At 47.3% G+C, this 18,455-nt stretch overlaps 1 protein-coding gene and 1 long non-coding RNA gene across 2 annotated transcripts in view; one reads left to right on the forward strand and one right to left on the reverse strand.

Moving 5' to 3' along the window:
- Positions 1–17,743, reverse strand: part of PRUNE2 (prune homolog 2 with BCH domain) — a 307,490-nt gene extending 289,747 nt beyond the window's left edge. The window contains exon 1 of the mRNA XM_083186134.1: positions 17,525–17,743. Within this exon, the coding sequence (XP_083042260.1) occupies positions 17,525–17,560 (36 nt within the window). The 5' untranslated portion in view covers positions 17,561–17,743. The remainder of the gene's footprint in view (positions 1–17,524) is intronic.
- Positions 11,747–13,451, forward strand: LOC146029039 (uncharacterized). The gene is made up of 2 exons (XR_014455300.1): positions 11,747–12,081; positions 12,155–13,451. It is a non-coding gene; the product is annotated as an uncharacterized LOC146029039 (long non-coding RNA).
- Positions 17,744–18,455: the final 712 nt, after the last annotated feature.

The following is an 18,455-nucleotide window of genomic DNA, read 5'->3' on the forward strand; positions in this document are numbered from 1 at the left end:
ACTATAGCTGCGATATCAGCAGAACAGGGACCTCTAAATTCCAAAAAGGAAGTAGGTTACACAAAGCCATAAACATAAGTAAATCCAAGTTTTAGAAGATAAGAAACTTGCAAAAAAAGTATATTTGCCATCAGTTAATACTTTGCATCAGGGTGATCACTGTACAGATGGAGCCATCATCGTCTATTTGGCAAATGGTGTGGTTCCATCTCTATATATCCATCCAGTGGTGGAGATGTGTATTGCTGCTGTTTGATGTTGTGCATCGACATGCCTCAATGCGTCAAACCAGCATCTAGCCAAGGTCGGGATGAATAATCATGGCCCCATCTCTAGATTAAGGTCCAGGGGGAAAGAAGTGCTGGGCACAATGCCACAAATCATGCCATCGCCTCCTCACTCCCCATTATTGAAAGCCACCACTGCGCTATTGAGCAGAGAGATGTGAGGCCATGCATCATTTTGCTATGGAAGTTGATGAGATCAGCAGGGTTTGTCTACTCAAAATATAAATGTTATAAAATCAAGAAAACCACTCAGTGGTTGAGTCATGAAAAAGTTCAAATGCCATCTTGTGTTGAGATTTTCTCTATGATTTATAAAGAAAAATAATTGGTCTTAGTTTAGAAAAAAAAATTGGGTTGGGTATCCTGACATGGTCAGAGTCCTGACAGCGGAATAAACAATGTTCTTAATCCTGACAGAGTTTGGTAAGTATTGTAACCTTAAACCCAGGGCCCGGTGTAAGGCTTTTCCGCACCCTAGGCAAAACTTTAACTTACTGCACCCCCCTCCCCCCACCCATACTGCCACCAATACCCCTTTCCAACCTCTTAAGGCAGGGGTCAGGAACCTTTTTGACTAAGAGAGCCATGAAAGCAAAATATTTGGAAATTTATTTCAGTGAGAGCCATATAATATATTTTAAAAGTGAATTCAACTAAATGTCAGTATAAAACGCCTCTGAATTTATTCTTTTAAATAATGTTGTTATAATACTCACCATTAATGCGAGCAGTATAACACACATAATGCCCCCAGCAGTATACCCCACATAATGCCCCCAGCAGTATACCACACTCAGGCCCTTATTCTGCTTGAAGCGGTAACGGCCGCTTGCGGCCGTTCCGCCGATGTTTTCGGTCTGCGCATGTGCAGAGGGCACTCTGCGCATGTGCAGCCGAAATCGCCGCACACGTATTTTGACCGCCGCAAAGGGGGTGGATAGGGGCGTGAGGGGCTACGAAGCCTCATTTGCATATGCATACGCCCCGCGTTTCATGGGCGTTCCCATGCAAACGCGGGGCGTACGCTTGCTAATGAGGCTATGACGCGTGGGTACAGGGCGGGCATCTGACATCGCCGGATGTCAGCTGCCCGCCCCCATACAAGATTTCACACGGACAAGTGTCCGTGTGGTCTTGTGCTGCGGGACCTGGTGGAGCGTGCGGCCCTGCATTCGATGTTCGGCGACCATCGAATGCAGGGGCTGCTCCCACCATGGAGGAGGCGTATCCCCGTCCAAAATCATGCGGATCGCCACATGGCCGCGTACGGACGGCTTTGGCGATCCGTCTGGAAGGCGGGGATTCGCCTGGTGCGGTCAGAGCCGCATATGCGGCTCTGGCCGCACCGATCAGAATAAGGGCCTCAATGCCCCCAGCAGTATACCACACATAATGCCCCCAGCAGGAACACAGATAATGCCCCCAGCAGTATAACACACATAATGCCTCCAGCAGTATACCCCACATAATGCCCCCAGCAGTATACCACACATAATGCCCCCAGCAGTATACCACACATAATGCCCCCAGCAGTATAACACACACATAATGCCCCCAGCAGTATACCACAGATAATGCCCCCAGCAGTATAACACACACATAATGCCCCCAGCAGTATAATAGAAGTGCACAGAATGCCCCCAGCAATATACCACACATAATGCCCCCAGCAGTATACCACACATGATGCCCCCAGCAGTATACCACACATAATGCCCCCAGCAGTATACCACACATAATGCCCCCAGCAGTATACCACACATAATGCCCCCAGCAGTATAATAGAAGTGCACAGAATGCCCCAGCACAAACTTACTGCTGTAAGTTACACTCACCGTCAGTGTCCAAAAGCCTCCAGCACCCGTGTGGCGCGCAGTGATTCCCCACGTGTCAGCAGAGGTGGGGAGCCTATCAGCGCGGCGGGCAGCCTGTCAGCACGGCGGGTGTGGGATGTAGCTGGAAGAGCCTACAGTACACACTGCGGCGTATCAGCTCTTCCACCCACATCCCCCCCCCCCCCCGCCGCCGCGCTGACGGCTCAATCCATTCCCCCGATGTCAGCCGCGTATCCTCATAGAAAGGGGATAAAAAATCAGGCAGTCTGCGAGCCATATGCAATCATCAAAAGAGCCACACCTGGCTCGCGAGCCATTGGTTCCCGACCCCTGTCTTAAGGTATACTTGGCTAACATTCTGGAATGGTAGGTTGGTCCTCCCAGCGCTACCCCGGGAAGGTGGGCAAGTCCCCTGCTTTCCCTGGAGGCCTCCCTTAGCCACCCACAACAAAAAAAAAAAAAAAAAGAATGGAAGTATGCCTCAAGGGAAAGTATGGAGGTAAGGTCTTAGAAGTTCCACAGCAGCCATGTGCATTAAGTGCAACAAGGATCCTCATAGACATCCTTGATTTTTTGATAGGCAGACTTGGTTGCACCCCCCCGAGATCCCGGCGCCCTAGGCAGCTGCCTAAAGCTGCCTAATGGTAGAGCCGGCCCTCATGCAGCCCAACACTAACAGTCCCCTGTGGCAACCTGCCCACATTGCAACGCCCATGCCCCCCGCCCCCCCGCACTGCCATGCACCCCCGCCCGCACTGCTAGGTGCTAATGGGCCGTCTTATTTACCAGCCCATTAGAACCTACCAGTGCATGCAGGGGGGGCGTGGGGCTGGGCATTGGGCATGCTAACATGGGCATGACGTGGGTTTGGGGGGCGGGCAGTTGATGTAACCGGATGCGGAGTGCCAACTTTGCTGTGAGCGATCCTCAAAATATCTGCTAAAAATACCAGCATTGCTTACAGCGACTGTTCTTTTAGCATAAATACAAATAGAGCCAAGTCTATTAATTGAAGTTTAATTAAATGTTGCACCCAAAAAAGGCATTTTTTACAGATATTTTGAGGATCTCTTATGATAACATTGGCACACAAAGGCAATGGCAATTTTCACACCTATTTGGACAAATTCCCTTGGCACTCAAAGGGTTAATGCCTCGCCTTCCCCTAAATGTCAAAAACATGGACAGGGGTACATAAAGACATGCCGAGTACCATCTGTCAGTAAGTTGTGTACCACACAGCTTCGGAACTTTTGCATTATAGCACTATCTTTTAAGAACCACTTAACCCCTCACTGCCACTACCATGCAGAGTTACAGATGTCTGTATATCATATATACAAAAGACCACTGATTAGAAAGATGTAGCACGTCTGTGCCAAGGCCTGCAATATGTTTTCCGGCAGGGTGTTCCTGTCACATGGAAGAATAAATGAACAGTCCATGATGTGTGTTGGCAAGAAAACAGAAAAGCTGAGACAGTGTTTTCAATGTGAGTTAAACTTTTCTGTAAGATGGACATGATTGGAAAATGCTGTGTGTTTGAGATTCTCCTTATATTCCCTTGTATATCGTATTACACAACAGACACAAAAATATTTGCAGAATGAAAATCAAGAAACAAATGGGCATGGTTGGTTTACTGAGTACATGTGGACAAGCAGGTGTAAGCATAGTATCCGGATGCTAGATGGACAGTACATAGAATCAGAATCCGCTTTATTGGCCAGGTATACTTACAAATACTAGGAATTGGATTTGGATTGCTGTACAGCCGGTTAGGTAACAGTACAACAGTGACATTACAGATATACATAACACATACAGGTATACGCTAGATGTACTCTGGGGATTATAGACGCAGGGGACATATATTTGCTGGGCAGCACACCACCTAGGCAGCCATCAGGGGCGCCACTGGACGCCGCAACAGCCAGGTAGGTAACAATAAGCAGAAACAGTACAGTTATCACACAGGGAACATATACCCGCCAAGCTGCACAGTGCATAGGCAGCCATCAGCGGCACCACTGGTCACCGCGACAGCCAGGCAGGCAACAGTTAAGCAGAGACAGTATAGTTATAGGTTGCTATGCAGTGTACGAGACAGAGACACAGGGGTACATATGGCTGAGTGGCACAGTTCCTAGGCAGCCATTAGCAGCACCATCTTGATCTTGCTGCTCACTAGCAGTGGTTACCCGCTGAGCTGGATCTATCCCTTCCTCTGCTTCTCCAGGGGGCCAGGGATGTAAGCTCCTGGGGTGGGAGCCGGGAGCTCCAAGTGTGTTCAACCATCCCCGGCCCCACTAGATGATCAGCAGGCACTAGTAATAAATGCCAACAGTTAAATGGTCATCATGGACTTGGGTTGACAGGTTCGAAAAGTTGACGTGCAAATATAAAAGGAAGACATGTACTTTTACATGATCTTTAGAATTAGGGAATGGTTAGGTTTACAATAGGTTAAGGATTAGGGTTAGGCACTTTGGGAGGGTTACGTGTTAGGATGCGGGATGGAATGATTATGGTTAGGCACCGGGAAGAGGAGGGTTAGGCACTAGTGGAGGGTTAGGGTAAAATAACTGTCAACATTTTGACCATCTATCTACAGTATGTACTGTAGAAACAGCTTGTAAAAAGTGACACAACCAAAAACAATAGAGCTATTCACCCTTTGAGTGCCAACATCTCTGTGAGAGGTGTTCAACATATCCGCTAAAAATGCCAGTGTTGCTCAAATTTGTTATATAAATTCAACTAACAAATGTTGTTGTAAAAAGATTATATTTCCTATATACAGGTATAAGGTAAACATTACAGGTCATTATGCTGATTAAAAATGTTTGCCAATTTTCACACCTGTTTTGAAAAAATTCACTTAGCACTCAAAGGGTTAAACCATGCGCACGGTTGATTTATCTGCACAGAATCTATAAAACCTAATTAATACTATGATGCAAAAATTCTGTGTAGGGCTGCAGCTCCCAATAAGTATATATGTTCTACTCATTGAGTGGAAAGAAGGCTAGGGTGCACTTTAGGTATTAGTTAAAAGAGCACACTTTACCCAGAAATACGATGTATTACGAATTAAAACATATATTTAATATGTAGCATCACATCATTAAAAACAATTGTATACAGTACTTACATGTTGGGGGAAATTTACTAAAGTAAATTTGTAAAAAAAAAAATATTTTTGACATTTACTATCCCAAAAATACGGCAATTCGTAGTCGTATTGATGTGCTATTAATACGAATACGAATTGCCGTATTTTCGGGATAGTAAATGTCAAAAATAAGTGTATTTCAGGATATAAATACACCTATTTTTTACAAATTTCCTTTAGTAAATTTCCCCCGTTATGTACAATGCAACCTCAATTCATTCTAGCTGTCCAAATGACCGTTCGCTGGCTCAGTTATTTAGAAGATTTAAGGCGCTATGCTCGACCTCTTATTAATCTCAACACTCTTTTTGTGTCTGGGTGTAGTTTGTGCAATTGCCCTAAATCAATGGTGCCAGTAGATGGTAAGTCTCTCACTAAGGTCCTTATGGACAGATGGCAAAGTCCAATTTATGGTCCCTTGAAGGCTGTTTAGAATGTCCTTGGTTGCTGCATTATTTGCAGGTGTAACAACACAGCCGTTGGTGGGAATGGATTGCAGTGAGGACACCAGAGATTATTTGGAGACCAGACCAGAGACAGGGTGGTTGAAAGCAGGCGGAAACCTTAGGAGGCCGGACCGAGTGTAAGAGGGAGGAGGGAAGACGCCTCTAAAGTACTGGAAATATCAAAACCAATGGAAGAAGGCAATCAAAGGGTCTTGACACGTTTCTCCATTTGCACATAGCAACAGTTTCCTCAAAAGAACAGACATCTAGAATGCATTGAGGTTGCATTGTTGTAACATGTACCATAACATGCAAGTATACAATTAAGTTTTTAATGGTGTGATACTACCTATTAGATATTTGTTTTAATTTATAATACATTGTATTTCTGTGTAAATTGTGCTCTTGCACTAATACCTAAAGTGCACCCAAGCCTTCTGATACAACCAAAAACTCAACATGAAAAAGGTTGACACATAAAAAGATCCACTGGGCTGCGGGCGGCTGTCTGCCCGTCAGCCTGCAGGTATCGGAGCGGGGGCGGCTGCTACCTCCAGCAGCCGAGTGCGGGCAGCGGGCTGCGTGAGCCCGATGTGGATGTCCCGCTGCCTCCGAGGGGGGGGCTGTGCTGCTTCCTAGGGGTGCCTGTCCTGGAAAGGTTGCTTCCCGGGGGTGCCTGTCCGGGGGGGGGGGGGGGGGGGTGCAGGGGGGGCGGCTTTCGGGTGTGTGTGTAGAAAGGTTGCTTCCCTGGGGTGCCTGTCCGGGGGGGTGGTGCAGGGGGGCGGCTGTCGGGTGTGTGTGTGTGTGTAGAAAGGCTGCTTCCCGGGGGTGCCTGTCTGGGGGTGGTGGTGGGTAGGGTAGAAAGGCTGCTTTACCGTTTTTACAGTATTGCTTTCACACCGCAAACCTGCTTTAGACCAGGTATTTACATGCGGTGTGAAAGGGGTTTAACTTGCTCTGACCCGTTTTAAAAACCGTTTTAAATACCTGGTCTGAGCAGGTTTTGCTGTGTGAAAGCAGCATTAGTGAACAAACAGACAATGCACTGCATGGATATCACAATCACAATTTGTTTTGTAGTTTCATCCAAATGTGGTTAATTAATGTGGGGAAAAAATTGAACAGTTCGCAAACTAAAAGGGACTAAGTAAAAAATGGAACCGAACCCCTGAACACCGAACCGGACAGGCTCCATTCATCAAACTGCATTATGGAGTTTCAACTGTTTGGTTGGGGGCGGGGGGGGTGCATGTCTGGGGGGATGCCTATAACAGCTTTCACCAGGGACATAAGGGCGGGGAGATAACAGCCATCCGGTTCGGTGTTCAGCATGTGTTTTGAACTAGATGCAATGCAATCTAGTTCAAAAAGTACAGGCAGCACATACTTTATGTGCTGTGCGATGGAGTGTGCGCGGGAGCGCTCATCACATTGCACCTGTCTGTTGCACAGTGTAGGCTTGAAAATAGAAACATAATTGCACCATATGTAGTTTGGGGTATGGGTAAAAATCGGAACCAGATAGGACCCTGGAACCCCAGACAGGCCCCATTCATCAATCTCTGTCATTCCAAAGCTTGTAGTGTCATGTCCAAGGGGTGCCTGTTCGGGGAGTGTCCAGTCTGGGGGGCTGCCTTTGACAACTGTCACTAGGTAGAGGATGGAGAGAATAAAGCCTCCCTGTATGGTCAATTTACAGGGATTTCAATACGCATGCCCATGGCATCAGAGCCAGATTAAGGTCTAAATGGGCCTGGAACTGAAAATTATCAAGGGCCTATTATGCGCAATAATAGGGGTTGCGGCCAGCATCTAATAATGTGGGGGACGTTACCAGTGTTCTGGTTGGGTGGTCTGCTCATGGGTGTGTCTCTATTTGTGTAAATACTTTCAAATAATTATATATGCCTGGAAAACGCAGGGGGCTGGCATAAGAAAAATGCAGGGAGATATATTGGCGGGTGCACTCCAAAGGTGCACCCGCAGGACGCCGATGTCCTAAGATACTTGAGGGGTGAGGCGGCACTCCAGTCATAAAAAAATACTGAAAGCCGAAACTTGGTAGACAGTATGTCAGCACCTTTTATGTGGTAACCTAAGTTTACCACACCATATACCCCTTATACAAATCATGCAACACAATAGTAACCCCTTATACTGTACTTGCTTCTTACACATTATGCCACATGGAATGAGACAAAATTCACACCGATTGAGCAAAAATTCACGATATGCCACACAGATTAAGGCAAAATTCACATTTTGCCACATGGATTGAGCCAAAATACACACTATACCAGGCATGTCCAAACAGTGGCCCTCCAGCTGTTGTGAAACTACATGTCCCAGCATGCCTTGACATAGTTTTAGCATTCCCTAATTGCAAAACTGTGGCAATGCATGATGGGACTTGTAGTTTCACAGCTGGAGGGCCATAGTTTGGACATGCCTGCACTATACCAAACAGATTGAGCAATAATGCACAATATACTTCATAAATAGGGGCATTGCGCGCGAAAAGGCGCACATTAAAAATTTACACCATAATGCTCATTACATGTTAAGCCGCACACCATAATCTCCATTATGTATTATGCCAAACACCATAATGCCTATTAAAAATTATGCTACATAAGTGTTGAATACCTACATGCTCATTGCCAGGGGTTCCATGCTCATTGCCATGTGGGATTACATGCTCATTGCCAAGGGGGAATACATGCTCGCGGTAACTGGGGGACAGTCGCCGACAGGCAGAAATGACAGCCATTAACAGCCGGGCAGAGAACAGGGGGCTGCCCGGCTGTATTTAGAGCACTGCATGTCCCGGCTATTTGAAATAATACCCCTTATATACCAGAAAATGCAGCGAATGTGGTCCCAGGATCTTGCAGGGACATTCTCGGACTGGCCCCTTTTACACAAGCCTAGTCCCTGCATTTTCTGGTGTGAGGGGGAGAGAAAACCACCCCCGCCCCCCTTTAAACAACCAGCTAAATCTTCGGAACCAACTGACCCATTTACATGTAGCCTTCAGATGATTTTGGTCCAGTGAAACTGGCCCGTTTGGTCCCAGAGAAATCTGCCCTCAAACAACATGAACAGCCATGAAATTACATTTCAGAAATGAAAAAAAAAAAAAAGTTTTACCTGCAATATCTCTAGAACCAATGAACCCATGTGGACCAGGTATCAGATTGAAGGCCCAGCGATTTGGGTTCGACTGAGATCAACCTCAAGTTTCTGTGATGCTGTAGGGCAGACCTGGCCAAAAGGTAGATCCTGATCTACCAGTAGATCTTGGGGCATCCGCTGGTAGATCACAGCCAAATTAACAAAATACACGTGAACTTGAACATCTGACGTTTCAGAATGCCAGCTCCCGGTAGTGCCCCTGATGTCATGACGGCACCGGAGTGCTGTGAAGAGCCCTCTGCAGCTGCTATATATCAGTATGGCCCCACACCCACATATGCTGGGCTTACCGCTCTGTACCAGCACAGAGGCTCCTAACAGCACCAAGTACATCCTGACCGACTCCTGAATGTAGTGTGTCGGGTGTAATTGTCTGATATGGGTGGTACAGTGGCTGCAGGCTGATGCTGCTGTAGTACAGCTGCCGCCTGCTCCGTTAATATGATACAATACCAGAGTGGTTCCGTGCTTGTGTCCTGGTTATCAGTCGCTGGCTGACTAATAGATCCTATAACAGAAGAAAATGGCTGTGCGCTGTCGGACCACGGTGTAACAAATTATGAGCAATCACAAATATTCTGTTCAGTCAGCAGTCAGATGCGGGTACTTGGACCACATATAGAAAGATCACAAAGAGAGAAAAAGACAGACTGCGCTAAAATAGAAATCAAATGTAATCCAAAAATAAACATAAAGGTATCAAAGCAATTCAAATACAAAATAAAATATAACAATATAATTTCATTTGAAGGTCACTATGGCCAGTATTAGTAATACTATTAGTAATCCAAGCACATATAGCATCTACCATTCTTATATATGTGATTATATAACTAATAGTAGAGAAACGTGTATGCTGCATGGGTGTATATTGTGTGTAGGTATTTTAGCAATTGTCCGTGTTGATCGCCCCTGCGAATGTGGGGCAGAGATTTGGCTGTCCTGCAAGGCGTAAGACTTAAGGCCCCTATACATTAGGCCGACTTGTCCTAGGGACAAGTATGACCCAATTTACCTGCAAGCCGCCCGGCAGCTCCCCGGGAGGCTCACATACAATTTGGCACTTGATGTGCCATTTTTTACATGGGATAAATCGCATGCGAATTATCCCATGTAAAAAAAACCCCGGGGAGCTGCAGGGCGGTGAGGAGTAGTGGGGGCGGGCAGCGGCAGTAGTGGGGGCGGGCAGCGGCGGCGGTGGTGGGGGCGGGCAGCGGTGGTGGGGGCGGGCGGCGCCACTACGCGTCCCGTCCCCGCTGCTGCTATGTGTAAGTACACTGCCCGGCCAGGTCAGTCAGCAGCACTCGCCGGCGCTCAGGGACCCGCTGCCCGCCCCACTGCTCCCCCGGTGTCTGCATGCATATGCCTGTCAGGTGGCAAGCATATGCATACAGGGAGGTTGGACGTGATCGTATGTACAGACCGTCCGACCTCCCTGATCCGGTCCGATGCGCACGGGACCGCGGATCGGATCAGATATCACACACCTACGATTTTGGGCCGATTTCACCCGATTATCGGCACAAAGTGCCGGAATCGGATGAAATCGGCCCAAAATCGCATAGTGTATGGGGGCCTTTACTTTTACCGAGCTAATGATTTTAAGCTCAATCAGTCCGAGCGCTCTCACAGTGGAGCGAAGCCACCGCCCAGCACATGTAGTCACCACCCCAGTATACGCCCCGATTACCGCCCAGTTGTGCCCTCGCCAATCCATACGCCCACATTACGACTACTCTGCACGAGTTTGTTCGCTAGCGTATTTCTACTCGTAAGGTCGCGAGTGTGCACGGTTGCCCAAACCTACACATGCGCCTTGCGAATGGTACGCATGCGCAGTGGGCTAAGATACACTCTGCAAATGAATTGGTGTCCAAGCGAGGCAAGCAGAATGTGGCCCTATGTGTGTAAGAGCGGTCAGCAAAACAAAATCTATTGTGGGAAGCATAGGGCCTGTGAGCCTGGTTCAGAGGTGGATGCTATGTATGTATGTATGTATGTATATATATACATATATGTATGTATGTATGCATGTGTGTATGTATATGTATGTGTGTGTATATGTATGTATGTGTGTGTGTATGTATGTATGTATGTATGTATGTATATGTATGTGTGTGTATATGTATGTATGCAGGGCCGGCCACTGGAGGGCGGCAGTTCGCCCCTCGCCCCCCGTGCAAAGGGGGTCCATGCCGGCTTCTGACAGGAGCCTGCAGTGGTGTCCTTGCTGCGCGGGTACCTGCGGCGCTGAGTATAAAGCTGGCGGCGGTGGGGGTCCCTTCAGTGAATAAGAAATAACTAGCGATATGCGGCGGCGCGAGAAGCGCTTCTGTTTTGAAAACACTGGCCGCACGGCGCACGCTGATTGGCTGAGATTCACGCTGATTGTGCAGTTCTTGATTCTTATGTATTTATATCTACAGAAATATACAGTTACCATCTCTACTGGCAGCAATGCCGTGTGCAACTGTGCCCGCCATCGTACAGTTAGATTTACGGGTCTGCAGTAAGGGTTTCCGGTACTTTCATGCATGCGGAATAGCAAAACTAAATATCAGTATATGGGCCACCTCCGAATCAGGCCCATTGACAATGGTAGATCTCTGCTAAATATGTGAACTAAAAGTAGATCCCGCATACCTCCCAACATGACCCATTCCAGGAGGGACAAAATGCTCTGCTCCTGGACTTGCTGCCAGTGGTAGTTGTAGATGTGGGACTGCACCAATGTCACAAATTCAATAAGGGGAGCCACACCTGCCAGTGAGTCCAGACTGTGGAGTTTAAGGTGGCAGTTGGTGGGGCTCCCCTATCTGAATTGTGGACTGTGCTGCAGCCCTGCAACTGCCACTGATATGAATGTCCAGAAAGAGAGCATCTTGTCTCTCCTGGAATGGGTTATGATGGGAGGTCACCCCTGCTAGAATACAATGTAATTACAGTGAAAATTGTGTTCATATAAAACCTCACATTACCAAAGATTTATAGGGAAATCTTGCCATCAAATAATACATTAGATTCTGATGTGAATGTAATATTTAAAGTGAGAAGTTAAATCACATTTCCCTCAGATCAGCCATGCAAAAGATAAAGGAGCTGTGATGTCATAATGGGCCTCAAACCACAAACTGGCCAATCAGGTGGGGTCTGTGAGGTCATAGTGATGTCATAATCAGGGCTATACTGAGGCTGTCTCACTCATTCACCTCACAGAACTCCGGGCAGTGCGCATCTCACCAGCAGGAGGACATACTCACATAAGGTTAGTGACTGGACAGAGATAAGGGCAGTTTAGCACGATGCGGCGGTAGACTCGGAGCGTGACTACTGTAATATATGACTGATCACCTGACCGACAGGACAGTATTGGATAATAACAAATCTCCCACCTAGGGGGGCAGTACTAAGCAGCCACTAGGGCTGTGCCTGGGACACCTAAGGGCGGTGTCTGGATGGCGCTGGATAAACCCTGTATGGAGCGGTTAGGACGTGTCGCAAGGCACAAATGTGTCCTACTATGCTGCATCAAGTCCCCATACGGATCCCTACTTATTAATGTGCAGAGGTGGGAGAGATGTATACGGTGCTGTACCCATTACTTTGTTATTATCTGATACTGTTGTTATAGCTTTATCATAGTTTGGGCTCCATGTAAGAGTGATACTAAATACTGGCAGCATATTGTGTTAGTGTCAGGGTGATACACAGGATATGCCGCTGGTATTTACCATCACACACAGTATCTTTCCAGCGAGGACCAGCGGTGTCCCCTCCTCCGCTGTATCCTCTGCTGTGTTGCCAGCAGCCTGTTGGCAATGGGTTACTGACTAATGCACATACATGACGGCCGTCTGTGTATGTGTATAGAGCTCAGACCCAGTGGGGACATAGGAAACAGAGTTAGAGCTGTCCTATATATATCATTGCAGCCCTAACCCCTTATAGCACCAGAGACGAGTCCTAAAGGGGTTCTGACTGATTCTTACATGGAGTCCTAATACTAATGGGTAGCTAGCTACCTTGTCTCTTTCCCCCTACCTTGTCTCTCTCGCCCCCTACCTTGTCTGTCTCGCCCCTTTTACCTTGTCTGTCTCTCCCCCCTACCTTGTCTCTCCCCCCATTACTTTGGACATGCGCGTGCCCCCCGGTGCCATCGGGTGCGTTCTTCATCATCTGGGAAAAAAGTTAAAATACAGATTTGGGGTGACATAAGGGATGACGGGTTATATAAGGTTAGTGGGTGGGTGGTTTGGGCAAACTCTGCAAAGTCTCTTAATGCCTAGAGGGACGGGCAGTCCGTCAGCCATGGGTCCCCAGAGGTTTCCCCCACAGGGGGTTTTTCCTCTCCTGAGTGCTGATGGATGACTCCACCATCTTGTTCCTCTTATAGGACAAGTGTGTAAGAGTTCTGGAACAATCCTGTTCCAGTATTCCCTATTTTATAATGCAGAGCAAAAATAATATATACATTTTACTTAAAATAAAAGTTTGAATTTATTTATTAAATATATTTTGTGTGAATTTGTCTTTATTTATATTAATAAATGCTCCAAAAGGTCAGGAGGTCGCAGTGAGGGCTGGTGGGTAAATGAGATAAGAGGTGGTAATGGAAAGTAAATGGAGTAGGCTTACACCCTGATCTCTGAGGTAACCATACAAATGGGAGGGGCGTATGGAGTAGGCTTACACCCTAATCACTGAGGTGACCATACAAATGGGAGGGGCGTATGGAGTAGGCTTACACCCTAATCACTGAGGTGACCATACAAATGGGAGGGGCGTATGGAGTAGGCTTACACCCTGATCACTGAGGTGACCATACAAATGGGAGGGGCGTATGGAGTAGGCTTACACCCTGATCACTGAGGTGACCATACAAATGGGAGGGGCTTATGGAGTAGGCTTACACCCTGATCACTGAGGTGACCATACAAATGGGAGGGGCGTATGGAGTAAGTTTTCACCCCGATCACTGAGCTGACCATACAAATGGGCGGGGCTTATGGAGTAGGTTTATACCCCGAACACTGAGGTAACCATACAAATGGGCGGGGCTTATGGAGTAAGTTTACACCCCGATCACTGAGCTGACCATACAAATGGGCGGGGCTTATGGAGTAATGAATCAATGCCTCCAACTAATATGTGCTCAAGGTTTGGTAGGGAAACATTATATTTGTATGTGTTGTATGTGAATAATGCAAGTCGGTTATATGATATATGGGTTATTAACTCCTGATAAATAATAATAATAATAATAATATATACAAATAAAAACAAGATTTAACAAAGGAAGAAGAAGAAGAATTATATTTCTACAGTATTTTTCTCCAGTTCGGCACAGGACACGTTACAGATAACATGAACATATTACAGAAGTTTAGGTTTTCAGAGAATTCAGAAACAATGAATAAAATACAAAGGTGTGACAGACATTTTGTGTTATCGATGCCAAGGATTATTCCTCTTACGCACATTGGGATTAGGAGAGATCATTGCATAATTAACAGAACCAGTCACGGCTCTTTCTACACAGGAGAGTCCCAGGCGAGGCGGCCATCTTGGACGCACTACGTAGGTTAAAATGTGCAATTAGCAATACATGACAATAGAACATACAAGGGTAAAATAAAAAGCAACCTATACCCCTTTCCCATCGCACCTACTGTGATTACCAGGTTCATGCCGGTTTCTTGCCGGTTCGACCCGGTAATTGGTGCGATGTGAAAGGGGTTACTGGGTCCTGCAAAACAACACTGCAATATGAACCAGTAAAAAAGAAGGGTTCTTACTGGTTCGTTGCCGTGTTGCTTTGCGGTGTGAACAGGTTAATAAGGTCGAGTGACTTGTTTCCCGTTCACACCAATGGAGGAGGCAGTGCTTGGAGCAGCGCCAGCACTAAGCGTTGCCTCCTCCACCTCCCCCGATGATGCTCTGCCACGCCCCTGGGTGAGGTCAGCGAACCGGCAATATTGGCAGTTCGCTGAGGGTATGTGAACAGAGTAAAATGCAGGGATTCAGTATTGAATCCCGGCGGTCGGGATCCCGGCGTTCAGACCGCCGAAATCCTGACAAGGGGGGGACGGGGATCACCCCCCTTTACAGGCTCGCTACGCTCGGCACACTAATTTATTCTCCCTCCAGGGGTGTCGTGGACACCCACGGAGGGAGAATGTGTCGGGATTTCGGCGGTCGGGATTCCGGCGTCGGGATTCTGAACGCCGGGATCCCGACTGCCGGGATCTTAACTGCATCCCAAATGCAGGGTTGTCTAGGGACTGAACCATTTCAAAGTCCCAGTGCGACCCTGCATTTTGTGATGTGAAAGGGGTAGGACAGGATTCACACTGCAGAGGTTCCAATTACAGACAATAATTACATAACTGACCGAAAGTAAAAAAAAAAAATAAGAAAAACGATATTAATTCCATGTTACATTTGGAAGATGTTAAACTCTGAATTGCATATAATATAGGCATGATCCCACGTGGATTGCTGACAGCTCAGGAGTGATAACTGTGGGCTGTGGTAATGGTTCCAGTGATACAGACTGTTCAGTAGGTTGTGTATGTTAGCAGCCTAGCGAACATATGTATGTATGTATGTATGTTTGTGTATGTATGTGCAGTCAGGGGCGTAACTATAGCACAGCAGCCTCCACCACCGCGGGTGGGGGCGCCGGGGGCTGCGGTGCTATAGTTACCCCCCCAATCCCCCGCAGACTTACGTATCTTGCTGGTCCCGGCGGCTCCGTTCTTCTGATGAGGACCACAACAAAATGGCCGCCCCCATATAGCAAACAGTTCTCTGAAACTGTCTGCTGTACGGGGGCGGCCATTTTGTGGTGGTCCTCAGCAGATGAACGGACGGAGCCGCCGGGACCAGCGCGATAGGTAAGACTGCGGGGCAGGGGGTTAGCATAGGCGATGGGGCGGCCGGGGGGGTGGGGGGGTTGCTCGACGGGGCGGGGGTGGGTATGGGCGCCCCCCCCTAACAGCGGGGGGGGCGCCCAAAACGTAGCTACGCCACTGTATGCAGTTGCTGATTCTTATATATTCATATCTGCAGAAATATACAGTTACCATCTCTACTGGCAGCAATGCCATGTGCAACTGTGCCCGCCATCATACAGTTAGATGTACGGGTCTGCAGTAAGGGGTTTTCGGTACTTTCATGCATGCGGAATAGCAAAACTAAATATCAGTATATGGTCACCTCCGAATCAGGCCCATTGGTAGATCTCCGCTAAATATGTGAACTAAAAGTAGATCCCGGGACACAAAATTCTGGCCACCCCTGCCATGGCATGCGTATTGAAATAGACAGCGACAGACTGGGCCTCCGAATCGGCCCTGACATTTGTGCACGCGCGCAACCTTTGTCGCACGCACACACATGCCGAGCACATGCATGCGCACGCACACATGCGTGCGCTGTCTCTCCCAGCTTGCAGGGAGCTCAGCAGTGCACAGAGAGAGCCACCAGACCCACCGTGAGTTCAGAGGCTCTCTGTGTGCCGATCGGGAGGCGGAGCCTTCACTTACAAAAATAAATCATCCCACCTGGCCATTGGCCCCTCTCGCATTTGCCAGAAGTACCAGATGGCCAGTCTGGCCCTGGAACTAGATGTGATGCAATCTAGCTCAAAACGCACAGAGTTTATCGCTCCGTGTAAGCAAACCACGAGTGTGAGTCCTCATTACATGAAGATGTACAGGCAATGAGAAAGGAAAGGACCACGCACAACATGTGTGCATAAAGTAAAAGATAAATGTCACATTATATAACATACTTGCTGGGACAAAATGAATGTTTGAGGTAACATAGGATTACTGTAATACTGTGGTATGTATAAATGTATGCAAATGTATATAACTACATACATAACAGACAGCGATGCATATTAAAAGGGGCAGTAAAGAATCTTGTGAATGTAGTAGTAACTGGTTAAACTGTAGATACTATGGTCATAAAGGGTCAAAATAAAAAGAGTATTAGGAATATTTTCAGTCTCTAAATATATGCTGCTCTGTATACTGTAATTGTGTGAGTTGGCTATTGTTTATTGGAAGTGGTAAATGGTCTGCTTTAGTGTAGTATTTAGCAAACTACAGCTCCCCAACTTGCTAGTAGGAGATACATAACCATAGATAAAATGCATTACACTGCATAATAACCACGTGCAGACTTATGTATTCTGTAAATGTGTTACAGCTGAGCACACAGTTATGCAATAGCTTGTGAAGAAAATAAATGTACAGCATATGTATGTCGCACTTAGCTTATATTGTAATAAGATACATAAATGCACATTACATATTACTAGATTCCCGGTTGTCTTCATTTAAGCCCTGCCTGAAGAAGCCACCACAGAGCAGCAGCATGACATCACAATAACAATCTACAACTCCTGCTCAACTACAGATGCTGCCCCATCCACTACTACTCTGGGTGGGGCTGTGTGTGTGCGCCATAAACTATTACAGTCTCAACTCCAAACCAAATGAATACATGGTGAATCCCGGTGTCTTACCTGACATGATTTTACCTATTTTTCAATAACAAACAAAGAAATGTACTCACCAGTCTGGATTTGGCGCGTTGCAGGAATTCCTCCATATCCGCACATAGAAGTGTCTGCCTTGTTGCTGCTGGAGGAGCAGGCACCAGCTGGCTGACTCTCCCCGCAGATTCCCCCCCAATAAGGAGCCTGTCACAGTGGCGGTAGCAGCAGCAGCAGGAGCAGATCCCCGGCTGGCCGGAGCTTTCCCTGAGAGAGCAGAGCTGCTGCTGCTGGTGCTGGTGCTGGGGCGCGGGAGCGTGCATGGAACCTCTCCAAGGTGCTGAAACATGACACCGCGCAGTGCAGGGATCCACCGCTAACCCCTCCACTGCCAGTATGGTGTACGGGCAATACGTTGCCACAAGGCACTTCTACTAGCACACAAAAACTGCTCCAATATAACATTCTTCCAACGTAACATTTACTACTGTGCAATGCTATTAACCATTCCCTGCTAGCAGTGGAAAAACTACTACAGTGACCTGTAAGAAAACTGTTTATTATGAGGAAGCCAGAGTCTCAGGGGTAAATTTACTAAAGGTGCACACACTGGGCGTTTTGCCCGGTGTGTATGCACAGCAATGATCGCTAAAATTGCTGGGCTGAAAATCGCTCAGTGCATACACCCTGAGCGATTTTATCCCTGCTCAGTAATTTTTGCAGCTGTAAACTACTTTCCATAGCAGGACGCTGTGGAAAGCCGTTCAGTCTGATGGTAATATCAGTGAATAGTGCGGGAGCGCGCATCAGCACTCATCGTTCATTGCCTGCCTCAAATATACAGTATATTGTGCTATGGATTGTTTGAGGAAAGAGGGTTCCAGACTGGTATCTTGCCTAGGGCCCCATGAGGTCTAAATCCGCCTCTGTTTTGAACCCAGTGGCGTAACAATAGCCCTGCAGACCCCGCGGTGGCGGGGAGGCGCTGAGAAAGTGTGGGTGCCGGGGGTC

Source organism: Crinia signifera, chromosome 1 (genome assembly GCF_055691185.1).
Source record: "Crinia signifera chromosome 1, ASM5569118v1, whole genome shotgun sequence".
NCBI lineage: Eukaryota > Metazoa > Chordata > Amphibia > Anura > Myobatrachidae > Crinia > Crinia signifera.